Below are 24,267 nucleotides of genomic sequence, written 5' to 3' on the forward strand. Positions count from 1 at the left end.
TTGTTAAGCTCCGCTTCATTTACCTCATAGAGGAGGGTTCTCCATGAGTCAGAGGGGACCCCCGGCCAAACCCTTCCATCTGCATGTATGTTTCTTTTGGGATTCTTCTTTCAGGTCTGATGCCTCTATGTGAGGGTCCCCAAGCGGTGGCATCCCTCGTGTTTGTCGGGTCTCCTCAGCGACGGAACCCCCCTTCTATTATGTTGGGCTTTGAAGAGGCGGAACACCACGCATTATATGTTTTAACAAATACTAACTTTATGTTTTCTTTCCGGTTCGCGAGCCTCTTCGTATGTCGGGTAACCTCAGAGACGGTGCCCCTCTTGGTATGTCGGGTCACCTCAAAGACGGTGGCCCCCCTCCTGTTTGTCGGGTCTCCTCAGCGACGGAACCCCCCAACTGTATATGTTGGGTCAGGAAGAGCCGGAACCTCTTTTGTGTTATCAATACTAATTCATGTTTTCTTTTCGGTTCGCGAGCCTCTTCGTATGTCGGGTAACCTCAGAGACGGTGCCCCTCTCGTTTGTCGGGTCACCTCAAAGACGGTGGCCCCCCTCCTGTTTATCGTGTCTATCGATCAAGTAAATGTTGGGCCTGGAAGAGGCGGAGCCCCTCTCTCCATGTGTATATGTTTACTAACTCTGTCAATAAACACTATCAGGTGGCATAGCTCCGCCCCGTGAACGGATAATATATTTCCTCGTGCCACGTTTTTCAAAGTTTGTGCCGAGTCAGGAATTCAGTGCTGAATCTGGATCAATATAAATGCAGTTTTATTACAATAAACCTACTGCAATGTTGGCATTATAAAGTCGATTGCTTTCGTGTGACATTCCTTATTTGATAGTATTTAATCTTAATCCATTGACTTTGCACTCAATTGATCTGAACAGGGATGGGGCAAAATACCATCACTATTTAAATATTAAATTAGGAGCAAATATGTCATTTTACTTCTCTTTAAAAGATGAAAATATACTAAAAGGAGACCCACAGGCTGTTCGAGGTGTTGGTTTTCTCGAAGCCCCTTTTATTTATTGTCTGAAATGTCAGCTGTATTTATGGTTGTATTTCTGTCCTTTACAGATACTAGAACCTAGGATTTAAAATAGCTTCTACAGGAAAACATCACAGGGTCAATTCAATTGATCTAAACAGAGGCATATCTAAATACCAGCATCAGTGAAATCATTAAATACACCAATATGTGTTACATTAATAGCCCTGGACTCATTATTGATCATTTAATAGTGGCAGTATTTATTTTCTGCTGCGGTTTAAATGAATTGAATACACCACTAAGAAACCATATGGTTGACCAGGATTGTGCTTTAAACACTGCAGTCATATAACTTATTTGCATAACATAGCATAAAAACATGAGAGGTCACAAATGAGAGGAGGTATATATGTATTATTCCCTCTTTAAAAATATATATATATGCAGGACATCACACAGCAAGAGGTTTAAGAGAAATTTAATGAAAGAGGGTGGACATAGACAATTTCAGATTTTAGACATTTGTTACAGTTACTTTATTATTTGTTTATTTAGCAGACGCCTTTATCCAAGGCGACTTACAGAGTCTAGGGTGTGTGAACTATGCATCAGCTGCAGAGTCACTTACAACTACATCTCACCCGAAAGACGGAACACAAGGAGGTTAAGTGACTTGCTCAGGGTCACACAATGAGTCAGTGGCTGAGGTGGGATTTGAACCAGGGACCGCCTGGTTACAAGGCCCTTTTCTTTAACCACTGGACCACACAGCCTCCACACACCATACTTGAATGTGTTACACATCATAAAATATATAAAATGATAGTATTTCTTACAATTGTAAATTTAGAATTTTTTTCATTTTGCTTTTGTTTATTGGTTGTTTCATATTTGCTAATATGTAACTTTGGTAAATAACACTGGACTGTCATATATATTCTGCATTGCTTTACTTTCCGAAAACCTGTGAACCCAAAGTTAGTGATTTTAAATAGAAAACTTTTTTAGATGTGTGATGATTGACAGAGACCTCAAAGAAGTCAATGCTGTTCGTAAAGTCTTTCCAGAGGCAAAAATTCTGTTGTGGTGGTTTCACGTGTTACAAGTATGTTTTGCAAAAAATTGCACCTTGCATGAACGACAACAAGAGTTATATACTCAATTGTAGCCAATAATCAATGTATAATACACACATTTTGGGCAGACTAACAGTGAGACGAACAACAAGGCTGAAAGGTGTATTCTGTTTCCATTGAAAGTCTGGAGATGGCCACCCCTGACTTGGAGCTTTCTTTTAAACATACAGCTAAAAATACTTTTTTTCTTTTCAGCTACCTGGATCACTTGACTGAAATTGGACACATCAGACTTGCTGGAAAAGATGCTTCTTTAGCCACAGCAACGACTATGATACAGAAAGGGTTAGATAAGGATTTAACAATTTATGGGTACGGAAGATGTATGGTTCCTTCACAGGCTTAAGCTAACATGTGGTTGACCTGGTTAACATGACATGCGATTGTAAATGTTCATGATCTGTGCAAGCACATTAGTTTTGCAAGTTCAGTGTTAAAAACAAAGGGCAGAACCATAGATGACATTAGAAAGAACTTGGCTAAGTTGATCACAGAGAACAGCGCATAAGTTATTGATTGTGAAAACTTGTCAGTTGTTATGGAAAACGGCTGCATTGGTGTTGTCAGCATGAAAACTGGTTTGTTGCTCTTGTAATGCAAGCAGTTTTGGGGAACAGTGTGTTTGTCAACCTGTTTTTAAAATTAGAAATGTTGAACAAACTGTACTTGATAATTCAAATGAAGAAACAGAAACCACTCCTACACATAATCCAGATTTACCGAAGATGTTGGAACTGCTTGAGTGGAGCACACAAAAAATAACGCGGCTTCACTTTTGTAGACAAAAAATAAAAAGAACAAAGGATAGTGTGAGAACTCTTACTTTAGTAGTACTGGGAAAAGAAGAAAACCAACCACGACTATAAACTCAGACTCTAAGTTTGTCCATGTGAGAGAGGTTACTAAAGGGAAAATTATGAAGTCAAGTTAACTGTAGCACTCAATGAGCAGGTGTGTGACTTGGGCTACAGAGTCATCTCATTTTCATGCTACTTTGGGTCTTAACATAATTTTACTTATTTGCTTAATTGGACCAATTTAATACAAGTCCCACAATTTAAAGAGTAAGAAGCAGGGTTTTGAAAAATATAGCATTATATAGCACGTCCCCATGTGTTGCTACAACTGTTTAAATAATGTAACTGTAATTTTTCTTTTCATTGTTAACATCCTGACAACTTTTTTAAACTTATAACTTGAAAGTCTGTTTCAAAGCTCTGTTTTAAAGCGATTTTAAAAAATAAAAAAAGGATAACAAGTGCTCTGGCTTTTCTATTCCGTACCACATCATGGATCATTATTGCTGTGACCTGTTTGGCAATGTGGGCAATAATCCTTACACTAAGTGCACTAGAGCGAACATTTTGAACATTTTCAAGAACCCTGCTACTTACTCTAAACTGTTGAATGGCTGGGCCGCAGTGTCCCAACCACCATTTGAAAACCATGATAATACATGTTAGGATTGAGACTGTATGTACATTGTTTGGTTTGTAAGTGTTTTTATAGTGTTGCACACAAATGTATTTAATGGAATTTGACATAGCTTTGTTGCAGGAACCACTGACTTTTTGTCTGAATCTTGTACATTGTCATTTTGATTTTATTTGCCTAAACTTGTTTACTCATTTTTGTCAAATTACCTTTACATTGTAGTCCAACTCACAGCAATATACTTAATAATGGGTAAAGGTCTGTTCTGACCCCAGTAATATATCTTGGTTGTTCCTTATACTGTATAAGTCAAATGTTTCACTGGTGCTTTCCCTAATGCCTTTTTAACCTTTGTATTTATTTAAAACATTGTTTATTATATTTGAGATTTAATTGATCTGTGAGGCATAAATAAGTCAAATCACACAGTTAATACAAGCATAAATGAAATATTACAAATTATAAATTCATTGTTGTATACAGAACAAGATTCGGGAGATTACAAAGTCCCAATCCTGCAGCACCACTTCAAAATGTGGGTTCAAAAAGCCACAGTACTGCAGATATTTAACAAAAGACACTAAATCCAATTAAAGTTAGACATTAAAACAATCTAAAAACACACATGCTTGTTAGCTGAAAAAAAATTGGATTTGTTACAAAGGATTAGAATACTAAAAAACAGCCTTAAAAAAAGTTCAGGATTTAGAAATAATAAATACAAAACAGTATAAAAATATACACTTGTGCGTCAAAGATGTACCGATTACAGTTAGCAGGTTATATCTCACTCTCGTAGGTATGCAAGTAAGTCTTTAAAGAAAGAATCTCTATGTAACTTCTGCTGGTCTTGCGGTAGAAATCCAATCCGGTCAAAATTTCAATGTCCCGCACTCGGGCTGTATGCATCTTGATGAGGTCTTCAACCCACTTTGATTCTTCCTCTGAACTCTAGATTTTGTTTAAAAAAAAAAAAAAAAAGATATTATATCTATATATATATATACATATATACATATATATATATATATATATATATACATATACACACACACACATATAGAGAGAGAGCGAGAGAGAGAGAGAGAGAGAGAGGAACCACACACGTATACAATTTCCTTTTAAAAGTTAACCTTAGGAAAAGAAAAAGTCTTTCTAAGTTGCATTAATGAAGCAGGTTGAACTTTAACTAGTAAGTTTGCTATAAGCACATAATTATTTACTAATCACTGGGTCCTAGTCAAAGTTTTAACTGAAGATAGCGACATCAGTCTAGAATGGCACTAGGCTTCCGTAGAATAGGGCATTTTAGTGACTGAAAATGTTTGGGTTTTTTACATTTGAGGTTTAAGCAACACATTAGGGGCAGCTGTGGTTAGGGCTCTGGACTCTTAACCGGAGGGTTGTGGGTTCAAAGGTGGGAGAGACTGCTGCTGTACCCTTGAGCAAGGTACTTTACCTAGATTGCTCCAGTAAAAACCCAACTGTATAAAAGGGTAACTGTATGTAAAAATAATGTGTAAAAAATAATGTAATTTTATGTAAAAATAATGTGATATCTTGTAACAATTGTAAGTCGTCCTGGATAAGAATCCAAAACCTCCTGCTCCAAATCAGCAAGCTCATATTTCTATGACCATAATATTGCAGGTTATTGAAACTAAACACAACTTACATCACAGCTTTCATCGTTATCAGCTCTGTGAGGAAGAATGAAAGAGAACACGCTCAGGGGACCGTCACATGTATCTGTTGCCTGAGTATAGTCCAGACAGCTGGTTATAATACTGTAGTAGTGTGTTGGCACTGGAACGGATCCACCAACATACCTACGAAAGAAAAACACTGCAACTCACTTTTTAATTAAAAAAAGATTGATAGTAAAACAGGTGCTTGGTAGGGTAATCGACAACAACATCTGAATTTATAGTCTGTCAGTTGGAAAGCAAATACATGTCTATGGTGTAGCTGTGCTGAAATGAAGTATATTTCCAGAATATAATTAGTAGTCAAGAGAATTTGAAATTCCACTTTCCCTTTAAAAATGGGGATGCAGTTTCAACACTCACCAGCAGGTGGCCTGGTGCTATGTAAAAATCTTTAAAAAAAATGTAATCAAAAACACAAAAGAATTAAGCAAATGCTTTTTTAAAAGTGTAACAATGTATTCCATAAGCCATTCAATAAAAAGAAACACTTACTGTTTAATTTTGTCAGATGTATCGTAAAGACTATCATAGTCATAATCAAAGATCGGACCACTTATAACATTGACCCCGTTCCGTTCTGTTGCATAGCGCTTCACAAGAACCCTCTGGAAGTAGTTCCACACTTCTGCAGGGAAGGAAATACACATGCATCCGAATCATTTACCAGCTACAGGGACCTTTCAAGGTCAAGACCTTCCAGATTGCCATGCTGTGTCACATATTATACCAAAACTAATAGAAGCCAACATAATCAATGTTTGAAAACATTGATTTTCATAATTTCTCTTTTTTTTGCAGGCACAAACAAGACAAACAAGCACATGGCACAGCCTATATACCCTCATACTACACATTCAACTGTAGATACTGTACAGCAGGGGGTCCAACCTTTTCTTGGGCATGAGCCACTTTTAAATTTCAGACTATGACGCCAGCCACAACACCACATTTCATGTGAGGCCAATACCATACCTATATTTAGGATGTAAAACAAGAACACACACACACACACACAGCAGAGTACTGAGGAAAACAGCTGACCCGGTGGACACCAGGAACAGCATAAATACTATGCAGCCATCTCAGGAACTTTCAACTCTTGATGTACGTTTATGAAGGTTTTTATATTTTATTTGTTTTTCACGAAGCACCCCAAAAATTGCATTTGAAGATATGTATGGAAATACATATCACCCAAAGGGATCTAGGTTAACCTTTTTGTTATTTAATTTGTATGTTTGATAACTGCATAGTCTTTCTAAATGTGATTGTGAGGTGAAACATCACGGTTCTTAAGAGGGCGTTTGAGTTAATTGCAAGTTTGGAGTGTAGTTAATTTTTACTTGCAGAAACATTTTTATACATTATTACCCATCTGCAAAAATCCCCACCCAAAACAAACTCCTGGCTATGCCACTGGTCTTAACCCTGTGGTCAGTTGCCCAGTCCCAGCCCACACTATCGTTTTTTAAAGCAGGTGGTATAAACTGACTTACTCCAAAAGTATCCTTTTTTAATTTTAACCCAAGTGCACACATACTATAGAAGTAATATACATTTCTGTGCCTGCATGATATACTGTATACATATTTGTATATACATATTGAATAGGAGAGAAGAAATGACAGATACCATTAGTATTTTTTTTTTTTGCTGGGATACATAGGATATCGAGTAGGTTACCAATTTGTACTATAGCTCCTTAATCTGTAATCTGAGTTGGCATGTGACGTGAATTTCAGTTCGCTCCACTGGCTCCCGATCACCGCTCGCATACAGTTCAAGACTCTTGTACTAGCCTACAGATGCCTTGACCAGACTGCACCCAGCTACCTCCAGACCCTCATCTCTCCCTACACCCCCACTCGACCTCTCCGCTCCGCCTGCACTAGAAGACTAGCTCTACCTCCGCTACGCTCCCCTGTCTCCAGAGCCCGCTCCTTCTCCACCCTTGCTCCGCAGTGGTGGAATGACCTTCCTACAGATGTCAGGACTGCCCAGTCCCTGACCACATTCCGGCGCCTCCTTAAGACTCACCTCTTCAAACAGCACCTGTAGAACTCCTCTGTTTGTATCCTGGGTCACTGTCACCCTTCATGTAAATGTGCTTTATTCTGCTCTTATCTGCCCCCTATTTTACTGCATTTAATCCTGTACTTCAGAATACTGTAATCTGCCAAGTGTTTAACCTGTAGTACTTTGTATTTAATCACATCCTGATGTAACTATCACTATTTAATCATATCCTGATGTAACTATCACTATTATCTGCTGTATTATTGAATTGTGGTTTGTCACACTTGAACAAAAGTTATTGTATTTCTTGCTCTTATTGTATTACTTGTATTGTAACACTTGAAATGTATTTGCTTACGATTGTAAGTCGCCCTGGATAAGGGCGTCTGCTAAGAAATAAATAATAATAATAATAATAATAATAAACAGAAAATAGGTACACAATTTTTAATGTTGGTTCATTGCATTCCTCTTTATTACCATTAGTGATTTGCCAGCCATTACATTTTCTAAAGCTTTTTTTTTTTCTATAAACAGAATTCCATTTGGCTATAGTTAAAATAACTGAACTTTATTTTAGTATGTAAATGTATGTGTTGGTATAGACATTAACTTTTTTTTTCAGTTCTATGATGTATAATGCATCAAAGAAAAGCCTACACACTTTTGAAACATTCTAAATCATTAAGCATTCCATTAATTAAATCTGGTCTTAAAAAAACATTAATTAATGAGGATTTTTCCTGACTGTCCAGTCACAGGGTGCAGGATTTAAATGTCATTACTTTAAAATGAAACAACTTGGGGATAATTAAATCGATCTAAATGAGTGAGGAAGACAACGACTGGCTAAACTGCCTTAAAATAAACACATTTAAATTAAATTAGTAAAATAATAATAATAATAATAATAATAATAATAATAATAATAATAATAATAATAAATTAATTTTTATGTAGCACCTATCATAGTGGACCACCATCGCAAAGCGCTTTACAGAGGTAGACTGTGAACTGTGCATTATATGCAGAGACAATAGGACATTGATTTAACATCTCATCTGCAGGATAGAGCAGAAGGAGGTTAAGTGACTTGCTCAGGGTCACACAGTGAGTCAGTCAGTGGCAGAGGTGGGATTTGAACTGGTGACTTTCTGGTTACAAGCCCTGGGCTGTAACCACTGGACCACACTGCCTCCTAATACTGTCATGTGTTCCTTTAGGGATAAGGGGTTAATAAATGAGATGGGTTAAGATTAAGAAATCTAGAAGTTTCAATGCCTGGCACCAGCACGAGTTTCAGCCTCACAAAAACACCCTACAGATATTTCTTGATCTCTTCAGTTTTTAATCTCCAGCACCCAACCCTGCGTGTAATATCAAGATTTCTTACCTTACACATTCTTCCGAGCAGTAATGGAACAAGCCATGAACGTGGTTCTGAGTGTTACTGCTGCTGCTCGGAAATAAACCAAACAAATTCTATAACAGAATATCTTTGAATGGACTGTCTCTACCAATATCTTTGCTGTCTCGTAACTGTAAGTAGTATCTGTCTAGCAGGCAGTACCATGGGGATGTGGCACTAGCACCCGCATGCGTCTAGTGGCTTATAGTGGCCAAATAAAAATAAATAAAAAAGCTGCAGATGAAGTTCAAAATTTGTTACACACAATCAATTTGTGGAGATTCTGTACCAGAGTTAGAAATTAGGTATTGTACTGGCTAAATCGGTACAGTTGGAGGGTATGTATAATATAGATAGTAATTAAACCAATTTTGTTTTATTTTACTGTAAAAAAATCGTATTTAAAATCACACGCAGATCAATATAATGTAAAGCATCCAGCGATGATAAAGTTTTTACTCTGTTCACTCTGAATTGCAAAATGAAAATCACCACGTGACTCATTTAGGACTATGGGGGGTGGAGGGGAAGAGCCCGGTCGTGAACCGTAGAGAGAAAGGTATTCAAAAGGTAAATCATGCTTTGCAAACGTAGTAGATCAGTGAATAGATTGCCAGTGCCAAGCTATACATTTTAGCCTGTGTCGTCAGTGGGCTCTTATGAGCAACATCAAACTGCTTCGCGAGAAACACGTGGCTACGGTCTGGACACTCCTGCTGTACAGGATCAGCTATACAAATGTAATAGGTAAACAAGTCTGTTTAACCATTTTAAACTGGTTGAACATAAATGACACAAAAACTGAAACGCAGAATCCTTTTATGCCTGCGTTTTCCTAAATGTCCGAGTTTCCGTCAGTTGTATTTTATTTGTTTGAACTGTGGAAGGCTGTTTAGTGCTGGCACTTAGGATTCTCAAAACACACACAAAGCAGCTCTAATGTAAACAAGATATTATTTTCACCCCAATAAAAAGGAGGACCAGTACTGTATTAATAAAGAGGTAGAGAGCATTGTTAGCACTTCATTACCATTCAATTAATAATGTTCTGTTTTTAAAATGAAATCCTTTTCTTCCAAAATATGCATTTATTAAAACAAAAAACAAAACATGTAGTATTTACACCTGTTCTCCCCAGTTAGAATCTTTCTCAGGAACACAATGAATCACATTTCAAATGCAAGGGATAATTGGTACCAGCAACTCTACAGTACAACAGCACCACCACAACACTGTCTCTTTCATGGGCTTTAGTCATTCAGCAAACATCCTGCTGTGTTTATGTTTTGGAAAGAACCCTGCAAATGCTTTTCCATTGTTTAGCTCTGTACTACCATCATAAAAGCTCTTTACTACCACCATAAATGCAAACCATTTCTCTATGTCCAGATGCAAATAAACAATAAAAAAACAAATATCCATAATTAACACACACACACACACACACACACACTCACACACACTTCATGGCTGCTTTGTTCAACTTGTCGGATGCAATGGCAAGTTGATTTGTAATGTATGGAGATTTAGAGCTTCCGGTTGGTTCTAGTTTATATATTGTTGCAATCTGTCAAGGATGTTTATAACCCACCCCAACTGACACCTTTAGGATTATCAATTTTAAACAAAAACGCCAAATTACGCAGTACTTCATCCATCAGAAATGTTTACTATAAAAGTGACTTACTCTTAAAGGCGGGATACATTGGAACAGCATTTGTTATGAGGAAAGCATCATATCTAGCTTCAGGGGAAGAGGCCAGTTCTGCAAAGAAAAAAAAAAAAGAATTTGTTCTGGTAATTTTGATCCACTTAGAACCTTGTAATCTAACCTCATTTCAATAGAGTTCTGGATGCTGGTTGTATATGACTTTCTACAAATTAAATACAAAAGTTATTGTCTTAATGTTTGGTACACAGATGGATTTTAACCAGCAGACCTACAGTTTAAATAATCTTCTAAATTTCATGCACTTTTAATTATTTTGTTTCTGAAAAAAAATGGTAGCACATGGAGCCTGGAATTTTTGTTGAAACCAGCGTGACCCTGCTAAAATTGTGTTTAAGAATATTTTTCAAATAAGTTAAAAAACTAATAAAATAAAAAGTATGTGTGTGACAAACCTGTTTGGATCCATGTACTAAACATTGGTACATACATTACAGTTTACATAAGAAAACAACCCTGCCATATTTAAGCATCCCATGAATCTGCAAATCCACTGTCATCCCCAACGTCACAACTCAAACAATTCCAACTAGCAACTATATATTTTCAGTACTTTCAGAAACTCTTTGGGCAATACAATTGTTCAATGGTATTAGATATTAAAGGCATTAAAAGGGACATGTTTAATTCCAAATTGTCCGACACTCTAATTTCTACAGTAATACAAATAGGAAATGTGTACAATTTAAAAGTACTTGCAGAACAGCCTAAAATTATTTTATTATCTAGCTTTTTTCTATAAAGAGCTTGGCAAGTTTGTTATTTAAAAAATAAATAAACTAAATAAATAATAAAAATCGTTGACAATTTACTATAAATATATGAATAGATAGGTTAACCACAACTTACGTGGAGGGTACAGATACCCATAGGACATCTGCTTGTCCGCTTTGTAAGCAGAGCAGGTTTGACTGTTGGCAGGAGGCACGCGAATGTCAGGCCTCACGCAGCTGCTCAGCGAGTCGGGAATATGGGAAACATCAGCCTAAGTAAATACGGTGTGGTAAGTAAGGAGTTAAATGAGGTGTGGGAATAATCTTTGTTAATCTCCATGTGCCTTACCTTACACAATATTTACTTATACAGCACCTTTTATAGCAGTACAGAAACTCAAAGCAATCATTAGCAGAAAACCCACTCTCTGTGCCTTTAAAGCCGTCAACAGATTTTGCACAGATGTCAGCTAGCGTCCTGTACACAGCCATAAAAGATTATTTTTACCGCACAACTGAAATAGCAGATGACACTTTTTTTAATGATAGCATTAGAAACCATCATGGATGAATTATGCCTGTTTTACCAACATTCTAATTTCCAGTGATGTCCTGAAGGTGGCAGCATTATCTTCTCAGCAAAGATTTTCAACATCTGGAATACAGCACACTTATTTGTCCAAACTGCTCTGTTGATGCACAATTTTTGCTAGTAATCAAGAGTTTTGGAAAAATAAAAGTGGCAACTGTATGAAAAAAAAAAATCACTCACAATCACAAACTTTCATCTAGAATGAATTGGTATACAAAAAACACACGGTTGAATCCCATGTCATGTGTATTACAGGCTTGAGCATGTGTTACTAGAATTAAAAAGTCTAAATAACTGAAGATCCTTATGTAATGGGACCCCATAAAATAACGACAGCTTCATCAAATCCATGTAACTGCTGCCTACATTTAGTATGTGGATTTGAGGAGCAAATTAATGCATTGCACTCCTCAAAACATCTTATGCTTCTGAATTCTACCTCAAAAAACATCCACTGACCACAGCAATCCAACAAACTCACCACCTGCAATCTGCACTGGGTTGCTATAAGGCAGTAAACTTGGATACACGGACAGTAATAGAAGATTATTTTAAACTTGCCAGTAAATGCTTCAAAGCTATTGCTGCCACTGACTTTAAAGCTAAATTTATGCCACCAAGTTAAATCCTATTTTTATCAGGCAGACATGCCAAAGCATCAGAGTCCTGAAACAAGTGTTCATAGTTAGACAAAGTAGACCCCATCACACATGGTTTATATACAGTACCTAGCGTACTTTAATACAAGCATGTAGTTGACCAGATACATTAGAGGCAAAGCTTTTAGTATGAGAGGGTCTGAAGAAACAGTTCCAGCAATAAATATGACATTTACCTTTAGGTAAAACGCATATCTTTTTGACAATTGTAATACTTTATAAAATGTAATGTGTAAATGTTTGGTTGGAGAAGGAATACATATATACCATAAATATATAACACAGCTTTCATAGAGCTGTATCATAATAGCAAGATATTTTATTCTACATAGAAATTATACATACCTGTTTGGTAACTGTGTATGATGTCCAAAGAGGCATTGATAAGGCGTCATTGTAGCCACTTATAAAGTCGCTATGGTACAGAATGCTGTATTTTGTGCGGAAAAGTACTGCAGGCCTACCATAGAGCAGATGTTTGCTATCTAAAAAAGAAAATAAAACTGAAGGAAATCCCTTATTTTGAACAATAGATTATATGCGACATCTACTGTTAAGCAATGCTGATTATCAGAGAGAAAAACGTGTTCCACACTTGTGTATTTGCATTCAGGTTTATTACAGTTCACCCTAACCTTTATTTAGGCAGTATGCCATCTTGAAATATACCTTGGATACCATGTTGTTTGTTTTGCATAATGTATGACCATAAGCCAACATGGCAATATAAATGAGTCATGAGGTAGAGGTAGATCTCTTAAATCTCTATGCGTTTGTGCTCATGAAACCTACAATGCTCCTTTTTCATTGCATTTTATAAAGAGTATGACGAAACAGAATTAGATTTCCCACATACTTCACCTTATGAATGGAAATAAAACCAGAGTAAACCTGTTTTTAAATTAGAACCTATATATTATATTATATATATATACACACACACACACAATATATATATATATATATATATATATATAATCTCTAAAAAACAGTGTTTTTATATGATTTATCTGTAAGTCACTGTGGAACTTTCAAACCTAAACAATGACCAGTCTACCTTGCTATTTCCACAATGCTTTCTGATGAAGGCGGAAGGTGAAATACTGTAGCTATAATTGATCAACTGAATTTCCAGTTTATCAATGACTTTTTGCTGACTTTATTGTTTTAACACGTTTATGGACAAAAAAAACCCTAATGTTGGGAGTGTATGTAACACTAAAGTGAGGTGAGTAAGGGAGTGAAGAGTAGTTACCATCCGTTCCCTTGTTGGCCAGGCGCTGGTTCAGTTCATCTCCTTTATTCTACAAGATGATAAAAAATAAAAAAATAAAAAAATGTATGCACATTAATAACCAGATGTAAATGGCAAATTCCTCGTAACTGGAACAGAACCAAATTCTGTGAAATCAAGACAGGCCTTCCCTCCCTCCCAGACTGTCTGTGGTCACACTGGTGATGCAAATGGTTTATAAATAATATAATAGCTTGTGAATGGTGCCATTCATCTGTGTATTAAAAATTACTAAAAATGCTACTCACCTTCTCATCGCAAGTACAGCCCAATTCATCGACTATAGCAGAAGCAGGTACAGGATGTAATGGTTTGGCTACTTCATCTGGCATGCTTGGTTTGAATGGGGGGTTTTTCAAGAGGTGATTCAGACTCCCATGGGTCCCATTGTTAGGAGCAGGTTTCAGTCCCAAAAGGTCTGGAATATAAAATATCATGGCAAATCTATCAGTATGTATCATGTAAGGAATCATATTGTGAATGCTTAGGCACCTTTGAATTCAACAGTTATAAGATTAAATGGAGTGACCGACGCCAAGGTTTAGGTCCATGCGAAAACCGGAGTATCCTGCTTTTTTAGAAGACTCAGACATGAGTATGGAGACCATCAGCTTGGCTGTCCCATTAATATTCTTACTGACAAGACATTTAGACTCACCGGGTCAATTACTTACATTCAAAATATAAAATCATAGTTGCTGTAAAACATTGGTTTAACAAACATCCCTTAATGAATTTAAGAGACCCAACCATATGAAATGCCACAAAGCCCCATGCTTACCCTGCCATGCCTTATTCATACTTCTGTACACAAACACCTCAATCTTACCACACATGACATTGTAGAGTTCAATGTTTTCAAATGCTGGAACTTTTGTCTTGTGTTTAAAGGTTGGTCCATATCCTAGAAAAATGGTCTGTAAAACAAAATGCTCAGTTTGCAATCAGTTTGGCGAAGAAAAAAAAAACAACACACTTCTGTTTTAATTTTCCTATTAGCTCCGCTGGTTGAGACCGGTGCGGCTGCACTTTGGGACTTCTAGGCTGCCATAGTTTGAAATGTAAACTCATCTGTTTGTGGTTGAAATGTTTTATTGTCTAAGGAATTTATCACCTTTAAACTGAAGAAACCCTTGAGAAAACCCAGTCCCTGACCACATTCCGGCGCCTCCTTAAGACTCACCTCTTCAAACAGCACCTGTAGAACTCCTCTGTTGTATCCTTGGACACTATCACCCTTCATGTAAATGTGCTTTATTTTGCTCTTATCTGCCCCCTATTTTACTGCATTTAATCCTGTACTTCAGAATATTGTAATCTGCCAAGTGTTTAACCTGTAGTATTTTGTACTTAATCATATCCTGATGTAACTATCACTATTATCTGCTGTATTATTGAATTGTGGTTTGTCACACTTGTACTTTGCTTGAACAAAAGTTATTGTATTTCTTGCTCTTATTGTATTACTTGTATTGTAACACTTGAATGTATTTGTATTTGCTTGCGATTGTAAGTCGCTCTGGATAAGGGCATCTGCTAAGAAATAAATAATAATAATAATGCGTTTTATGCTTTAGGTTACTGGTCTTAAAGGGGTTAAAAATAAGAACCAACTACACCAACCTACCTGCATACTATTGATTTTGTTGTCATAACCATGATCTCCAAAGAAACTACATTTTCCAGGATGTTTCCTTCCCTCCCCAGATTTCCTAAAATAAAAATACAATTTAGTGGTTAGACAGTTAAAGCCAAATGCCCCTACCTAAAGACTGAGGTGAAATTAACTCTACTGGCTCTATACAGGCCTTGACCTGCTAACCCACTGGTTTACAGTTCTTTTTTATTTATCTGCTCATTTTACTATAGTTGGTCCTTCCTCTCAAGGCCATGTATACAAAGCCAGGGCAGGTGTACAAGCACTGCTTCTCCCATTCATTTGCAGATTAGGGCTGGACCACAGCAGTGCTAAGGAAAGTTAGCAAAAGCAGTCATTTTTAAAATGACAGATTTAAACGTCCACTGATTTTCTAATACAACGTATCAGATGGTGAGCTTATTGTTTGCAAAATATTTTTTGTAAATTGATCCTTTATATTACAAAACAAAACTGAAACCCCCTAACAGCAAACAAAATTACACGTCAAAAGAAAGCCAAGGTACAGAAATATCTACTCCAATCGCTGATGGCTACATAACTGTCAAGTTACTACTTTGTTAAATTGTTGTTCAGATTTGTCATTATATAACAATAGAAGAGTTGGATAGAACAAGAAACCTTCCATATGACAGTCAATAGGGTGTAGACCAATTTGTAAGGTGTTTAAAAATTGTTTTGAAGGTGGATTACCATCTCCTTTAGGAACATTTGGGTGGAAATCTGCAAAGTTTGTTCTTCAGAATGGGCTATAGAACCAGCCCTTTTGAGACTGTATATACTGCCGTTTCACAAGAAAACAGTCTTGGGATACAAAAGCAGATCTAAAGGCTTGGTCACCCGGGCGACTTTTGTCGAAGGCAACAAGGGGGCGACAGCTGTTGCTGGCTTGTCTCCTCGTGTGACCACCCCGGGCAACACCCTGGCAACACACCATCAACATGTTCTATTTTTCAGGCAACACGAGGGCAACATTTTCAATACAAGCCAATCAAATTTGATAGTAAGTGTCACATAACGATAAGACTAGACCATAACATCAGACAGACAGCGTATATGATACATTCCGATTCCTGCATTTCATCCAATTAATTAGTCTATAGAGATGAAATACAGTGTGTATGTGGATAAGTGAATGTTAATGTCCATGATTGCAATAACATATTTAAGTTATGAATACAATTCTACAATAATAAAATACACATGTAACATATTTTTTAAAATATGTTTTATTTAAAATTAATTTATTTGCCATGTATGCAGTATGCCTGTCACTCTTACATTAACCCCAAATCATAACATCTTTCATTAACAGTAAACAAAATTTGTTTTAAAAAATCTCATTTCTGCTTTCTTGCTCTCAAAAGCCTAGAATTAAAATTGCAGCATTGAAAACATTGTTTAGGATAATGAATACCGATATATGTATTATGTTTAGCATATTACATAGGTAGACCTAACTAAATAATTCTACTAAAAGTACACCTTTTATTTAATTAAGGAATTACAGGTTTGTTATAATGTAATTAGTACATTTTTATATCATAGTTTTCCTTCACAGCATGTTTACATCTCGTGACAAAAGCATGCATTATGATTGGTTTGCATTACGCTGTGGCCTGTGTGTTGCCAGCTTGTTGACTGCATGCTTGTCTCCCGTGTGATCACCGCAAACTGCAAGGCAACAAACGTGTTCCTCTTGTTGCCGTCGACAAAAGTTGCCTGTGTGACGAGGCCTCAAGAGAGCACCTACATCATGATTTCCATTACATGTTGGTGTTAATACTTCATACTGATATTGGACTCAGCTCTCGCCAAGATAAGCATCAACTAAGACATTGCTTCTTTTACTGTAAACTAATGTGATCCATCTGTGTTTCCTTAGCTGACTTGCTCATAGTAACAGAAACCGACAAGCAGCTTTTACTGTAGCTATTATACAATGCACTTCAGGGGTCTCATTAGTAATCATCAGTCATTATTATTATTTGTTTATTTAGCAGATGCCTTTACCCAAGGCGACTTACAGACACTAGGTTGTGTGAACTATACATCACACAGCGAGTCAGTGAGTGAGCCGGGATTTGAACCGGGGACCTCCTGGTTACAAGCCCTTTTCTTTAACCACTGTACCACATATATGTGAGGGTCAATCCATTTGTAAAGGTATGTGCTACATGCGACATGCATTTTTCGTGTATTGTTCAACTCCTGTTTGTTTACAGTTTATGTTGAACCTTGATGATATTTTTTCTATAAAGCAAAAAGCATGGGAACGTTTAGGTCTTTCCAAAATAGCTTTCATCAGCAGTAGGACTTGATACTTTTAATATTAAGTTCCAAAACCAGTTCACTTCACCTAATGATTGAACATGATTTTCTTTTTTTTTCTCTCATTGCATTACCTTAAAAGAAAAATGTGGTTGCATGACTCCTCATGATTTTCCAACATCTTTCTGGAGAGTGTAAGTGAAGTTATCTGCTACGCATTTCTTAACAGTCACAGTAAAGCCAGAAGAAAACCAGCATGTGGTAGGACTATACAATAGGTCTCAGACTAGGCTCCACATATTTAAGAAAACATTAAATATGTGCTAAAGAGAAGTCGAATAAAGGCTAGATACCATGATTATATATTATCTGTTTATTAACTGAAAAACTGCATTTGATATTTGTAGCTTTTAATATTTCTCTTCTTTAATTTTCACTGAGAAAACACCTAAAAACCCTAAATATTTTAAAGCTAGAAAACTTTCAGATTTTTTATGCAACTGTTAAAACAGTTGAAAAGCACGTTTTCAAATAATTTTCACAAGCAAGCTGATGAAATCAAAATTGTTCTAATGTTGTTGCTTAGGGTTCTTCATTTGGGGAATATTGCTAGAGAAAATGTCCCAACAATCAGTTGTTGCTGTGTATGTCATGTGCTTTGCACAAGTGAGCACTTATATTTGGGAGTTTTACTTATTAATTTATCCTCGTACAACAAGGACCGTTCCTTTTTAATCTTGAACCAGCAGCTTGACTTTGCTATGTAGTACAGGCTAGGCTGCAAAAATGAACAGCCAATTTCCACATCTGATGGCTCTGTAAACTGGCCAGCAAAAAAGACTTGATGAGTCTTTCCTGTTACGCAACTTTACACAGCTGCTTTTTTTTTCTCTCTCTGAAGGAAAGCCCCAGTTTTTATTGCAGTTTTTTTTTTTCAAAAGGGCAAAGGGTTAAAGAAAAGCATATTACCTCGCAACATGCCACTTCCTCTCCACAAGCAAATGGATGTCTTCAATTCTCCGGTTGTTTGCATAGTGCAGGCGCTTAGGAAGGTGCTGCTTCATGTAAGGCTTAAAGTGCTGATCAGACTTTTTACACTAAAAAAAAAACAAAGCAAACGCACAAAAATACGTTGAAGTAGAACTATATAAAATGATCAAATTCTTGCTTTGTTTTTGTCTTTCATAGTAAATAGTCACACACACACCTACAGCTGATTTATGTGTTTGTGTTTCATTATTTCCTCGCAAATGTAACCAATTCAAAACATGCATTGCACCCAGTGTACTGGACAATAGGTGATCCAGATGGTTTTGAGAAAATAGGTTTTTAATAAACGTTCATAAGGCGAGTCAACCCTTACATTTTCAACTTCAGTTTTGCTTTTAATAATTTTATTAATTTATGAACACTACAGCAGAATATATATACATTTATATTAAAAATTTCATATAAATATTCAGATCATAATAGTTAAATGTTTCACTATGGTAAATATCACTAATCAAATTTATCAGAACTTGAACTCACTGTAAGATCTGCAACCACTGCTTTAGGGTCATCTGAAAAGGAGAACAAAAAATATATTTTGTCAGCATTCAAGGTCTTTCATGTATGCAAGTATAGCTTTAAATTTACTGCACTAAACCAGAAAAGCAGTGCTTATAACTATGACATATAGTAAAAACAAAAATGTCAAATTCCACTTTTTCACTCACATTTGGAATTGTTGGGAGATCTTGAACGAATTCTTCCAAGAGATCCAGGTACCAAAATAATATCGTCAATATTAGACAGGTAAGAACTCAAGAACTCAGTCCTGTCACAATTTGCCTCCTCCATTCCTATATGGGGGGGGGGGGGGGTAAAAATTACTGCTTTGCAGGTGTAATCTTTTAGCTCACAGTCATAAATCTGGTCTGATAAGCTGATCTTTCCCCTTTAAAATCAGTAGGAAGCAATACTGTGAAGTACAGTCTTGGGCATGTGTAATGATCTTTTAAAATTCATCCTTACCGTGGTCTCCTACAATCATTAAATTAACACAGCGATGGAGCTTCATCTGTTTCAGGCCATCCATGAACTGGCCAACGATTTGGTCGATCTCTTTTAGAGGACCATTTAACTGTGCAATACAAAGAAAAATACTTACTTATATTAAATGATTTATTGTAAATCATTAAATGAATAAATTACGGTTTGACCATGAAAGCTTTTTTTTTTTTTTTTTTTTTTTTTTTTAAACAAAATCAATGCATCAAAAAGGCAATTCAAAATTATCTAGACAGCATTCAGAACTGGGCAGACACATGGAAAATGACATTGAATAGAGAAAAGTGTAAGGTACTGCACGCAGGCAATACAAATGTGCATTATAAATATCATATGGGAGATATTGAAACTGAAGAAGGAATCTATGAAAAAGACCTAGGAGTTTATGTTGACTCAGAAATGACTTCATCTAGACAATATGGGGAAGCTATAAAAAGGCCAACAAGATGCTCAGATATATTGTGGAAAGTGTTGAATTTAAATCAAGGGAAGTAATGTTAAAACTTTACAATGGATTAGTAAGACCTCATCTAAAATATTGTGTTCAGTTCTGGTCACCTCGTTATAAAAAGGATATTGCTGCTCTAGAAAGAGTGCAAAGAAGAGCAACCAGAATTATCCAGGGTTTAAAAGGCATGTCGTATGCAGACAGGCTAAAATAATTGAATCTATTCAGTCTTGAACAAAGAAGACTACGCGGTGATCTGATTCAAGCATTCAAAATCCTAAAAGGTATTGACAATGTCGACCCAGGGGACTTTTTCAACCTGAAAAAAGAAACAAGGACCAGGGGTCGCAATTGGAGATTAGATAAAAGGGCATTCAGAACAGAAAATAGGCACTTTTTTTACACAGAGAATTGTGAGGGTCTGGAACCAACTCCCCAGTAATGTTGTTGAAGCTGACACTCTGGGATCCTTCAAGAAGCTGCTTGATGAGATTCTGGGATCAATAAGCGACTAACAACCAAATGAGCAAGACAGGCCGAATGGTCTCCTCTCGTTTGTAAACTTTCTTATGTTCTTATCTCCTGTGGCACAGCACAGTTCATTGACACAGCACTCCATGTATAAACCACAATGTAACAATATGCCAATACAAACATCAAATTTCACCAAAAGATTCAGATAATGAACCAGATATCAGATTGTTGGAACCATAGACTACGTTATGAGATAATGAAAATAAAAAATGAAGGACAGGACTGCCTATATTCTTGATGTGACTTCTCTATACACTATATAAAACTGTTAAAGGGTGCATAAGGAACTTTTTATTTTATTGTGTTACATGTTCCTGTGTATTGCTACAACTGTTTACGTAAGGTGTGTGTTTAATTACTTTTTTTTTTTTTACATTTTGACCACATTTAAACTTTTAAATTGCATTCCTTGCCTCAAGGTGGCTTCACATGGACCACTCAGAACTACATTTCCCATCATCCTCTTGCTCAGTGGTAAATCAATCTTAGTTATATATGTGAGCAGGAGGATGATGGGAAATATATTTCTGAGAGGTCTATGTGGGTACATGTAAAGCTATCTTGGAGGCAAGGAAAGCAATTTAAAAGTTTAAAAAAAAGTGGTCAAAATGTAAAAAAAAATAAAAAGGTCCTTATGTACCCTTTAAAGGATATTTGAAAGACCAACAGGTTGGACAATTGAGGACATGGCAGGAGGATAGAGTGTGTTCATGTCATGACAGATTATTTACTTTGTGATCTAATTTGTTTTTCTCCCCGCTCTCCAAGTCAATAACAGTTTAAGGGGTATAACTGAAAACCTTTTAGAGTCCTAAGTAACAGATGTTAGCTCTTACATAAAAAGCCAAATAAACATGATAAACTTTTACTGAATAACAGGGATCTGGCTTTATCATCGCTGCTCTTCTTTAAGCTTTTTAAAAGTACCGATTACTCTTTATCCTGCCGGAGGTTAGGAATCTAATACAAACCCTGATGAAACACAGCAGACTGTTTTTTTATAATATACCTCTGCTCAGCATAAGCACTATGCAGCAGGTGTTTCACATTTTTCCTGTTAAAGTAAAGCTTAATACTAACCTCATTGCTCAAGGGTCCATGTTTGTGTCCTACTTGATCTGGTTGCTCAGAGTGAAAAGCATAAACGTAGGGCCTGAAATGAAAGACATTGATCAATTTATTTAAAATGACCTCTATTTTGTGTTTTGTTAAAAGCTGGGAGTGGAGGGCAGCAGCATAACACAATGAAACAAGCAGCATTGGTGTTCTTTAATCATTTTCCCATTGCCAAGCAAAAAAAAAAAAAAACAAAAAAAAACACACTATTTCCCTCCTCTGAGACAGTCATGGAAGATTCTAGATAACTGCTGCAAAGCAAGGGGTGAAGGCTGGTACTTTATTTATTTATTTATTTATTTATTTATTTATTTATTTCAACAGTGCAAAAGTAGTATTTCAGGGGCTCAAAAACCCTGTCCAGGTTTCATAGAGATCATTAAATAATTAACAGAGGCTTTTAATTTACTAATTAGGGTATAGTGGAACATAGGTGGCTCGGAACCTTGAGACCAGAGCACCCCTAATGTATGTGTATTAGAGTGGTCAATTAATCGCAGTTAACTTCTGCGATTAACGCATTACATTTTTGGGAGATTCATTTTTTTAGCATGCATTAAATCACACTGCTGTGTCTTGAGCCTTTCTGCACACCGTACTTCAATCCCAGTCGCGGCAACATTGGATTGAGCATCTGAGTGCAAATATTGTTTTAATAGAAAGTTAGTTATTGAACCGTGTAATGAAGCAAAGCACTAAAAATGATTGGGAGGTTCATTTATTTTTTAAAAACATTATGACAGCTCACTGGACAGAAAGACGCTTACTTGTATACTGTCAAAGTGAGATACAGTATCACACGAGTACATCTAGTCTGCTGCGTAGCAGCTCTTCTGCTACAGACAACAACAATATAACGTTAGGTTACTTACCGTAACCGTGGTTCCCTTAAAGAGAAGACGACCACCAACTACATTATGTATGCGATATGTCTGCCCATTGAGTAGGTATTGAAGAGCTCTCTATACCAGAGCAGCCGATGGCGCACTCAGTCCCGCCCACTGAGGGATTAAAACCATCATCCTGAGGATGCCATTTCTCTTTTTCCATCGAACCCGTGAGGGCGACCAATGTGACCTCGCGGTTGGTGGTCGTCTTCTCTTTCAGGGAACCAGGGTTATGGTAAATAAGCTAGCGTTCCCTTTCAATTCGAAGACGACCACCAACAACAACGACATTATGTATGGGATAATGTATACCACAGCCGTCGCGAGGGAGAAGGAACGGCAGCATATGAGGGACACATCAGAACCACATAACCCAATGGTTAGCTGTGTGAGCTTACACCCTCAAGGACCCTCGTGCCTAATGAAGGCAGGGCAGGATCAACCACATTAAGGCAGTAGAACCTGGAGAAAGTATGCAGCGTAGCCCAGCTAGCCGCAGTACAAATATCGGACAGCGAGGCCCCTCTAGTGGAGTGTGCGGCTACCCTCCCAGGTGGGGGCAAGCCAGCACCATCATACGCAATCGAGACTGTCCACAATCCAATGTAACTGATGCTCCTTTGAGAGGGGCTGTCCAAGGGTCCGTGTCCCGTGACAGACAAAAAGCTGGTCAGGCTGATGCAAAGCTTGTGTCCTATCTATGTAGCATCTCAATGCCAGCACTGGGCAGAGGAAATTCAATATCCGTTGGAAGAAAATGGAGGTGGATGGAAGGACTGATTAATGTGGAAGGCTGTGATCGCTTTGGGGAGGAAAGCAGGGTTAGTGTGCAGAGACACCCTGCTGCCATCTTCCCAAATACGTATGCAGGAGATGTGCACCAACAGCACCTGCAGCTCACTGACCCGCTTATCAGAGGTGATAGCCACAAGGAAGGCTGTCTTCATAGACAGATACTTCAACTCTATGGAGTATATGGGCTCAAACGGGGCCTTCGTGAGAGCCTCCAGTACAATATCAAGGCTCCATTTGGGGAGAACAGTCCTCCTGGGAGGGCGTAATCGCCGAGCGCCTTTAAGAAATCGGGTAGCCAAAAAATGCACACCCAGACACACCGAATCTATGGGGCATGACATGCAGAAATAGCCGCTAAATATACCTTCAAAGTGCAAGGTGACCTACCAGCATCAAGCAGTTCTTGCAGAAACTGTAAGATAACTGGCATAGGGCAAGAGATTGGGTCATGGCTTCTAGATATACACCAAGCTTAAATACTTCCACTTGTAGGTGTACAACGACATAGTGGAGTCTGCCCTAGAACTTTGCAAGGTACCCACAACCTCATCTGATGGCCCTAGAGCTAACCAGTGGTCCCTTTCAGGGGCCAGACCCATAGCTGGAACCTGCCCGGTTCCAGGTGCCAAAGAGTGCCTCTCGCCTAACTGAGAAGATCCATCTCCCAGGGTTGGCTGTGGGTGGGACCGAGTGCGCCATCCCAGGAAGGGGCCTATCGGCAGCTCTGGTATAGAGAGCTCTGCAATACCTACCCAATGGGCAGCCATATACCATACATAATGTCGTTGGTGGTCGTCTTTGAATTGAAAGGGAACTA

General features: G+C 37.4%; 1 protein-coding gene across 2 annotated transcripts in view; it reads right to left on the reverse strand.

The window, feature by feature from the left end:
- Positions 1-1,462: 1,462 nt before the first annotated feature.
- LOC117394388 (ectonucleotide pyrophosphatase/phosphodiesterase family member 2-like) overlaps positions 1,463-24,267 on the reverse strand; it is a 41,235-nt gene continuing 18,430 nt past the window's right edge. For both annotated transcript variants that reach the window (XM_059012721.1, XM_033992611.3), the window contains exons 11-25: positions 21,733-21,805; positions 19,635-19,743; positions 19,337-19,462; positions 19,149-19,180; positions 18,588-18,715; positions 15,318-15,402; positions 14,520-14,607; positions 13,939-14,108; positions 13,652-13,700; positions 12,742-12,881; positions 11,282-11,417; positions 10,391-10,468; positions 5,772-5,904; positions 5,246-5,399; positions 1,463-4,521 (exon numbers count right to left, since the gene is read on the reverse strand). In XM_059012721.1, the coding sequence (XP_058868704.1) occupies positions 4,351-4,521; positions 5,246-5,399; positions 5,772-5,904; positions 10,391-10,468; positions 11,282-11,417; positions 12,742-12,881; positions 13,652-13,700; positions 13,939-14,108; positions 14,520-14,607; positions 15,318-15,402; positions 18,588-18,715; positions 19,149-19,180; positions 19,337-19,462; positions 19,635-19,743; positions 21,733-21,805 (1,672 nt within the window). In that variant the 3' untranslated portion in view covers positions 1,463-4,350. The remainder of the gene's footprint in view (positions 4,522-5,245; positions 5,400-5,771; positions 5,905-10,390; positions 10,469-11,281; positions 11,418-12,741; positions 12,882-13,651; positions 13,701-13,938; positions 14,109-14,519; positions 14,608-15,317; positions 15,403-18,587; positions 18,716-19,148; positions 19,181-19,336; positions 19,463-19,634; positions 19,744-21,732; positions 21,806-24,267) is intronic.

This window comes from Acipenser ruthenus, chromosome 3 (genome assembly GCF_902713425.1).
Source record: "Acipenser ruthenus chromosome 3, fAciRut3.2 maternal haplotype, whole genome shotgun sequence".
In the NCBI taxonomy this organism is placed as follows: Eukaryota; Metazoa; Chordata; class Actinopteri; order Acipenseriformes; family Acipenseridae; genus Acipenser; species Acipenser ruthenus.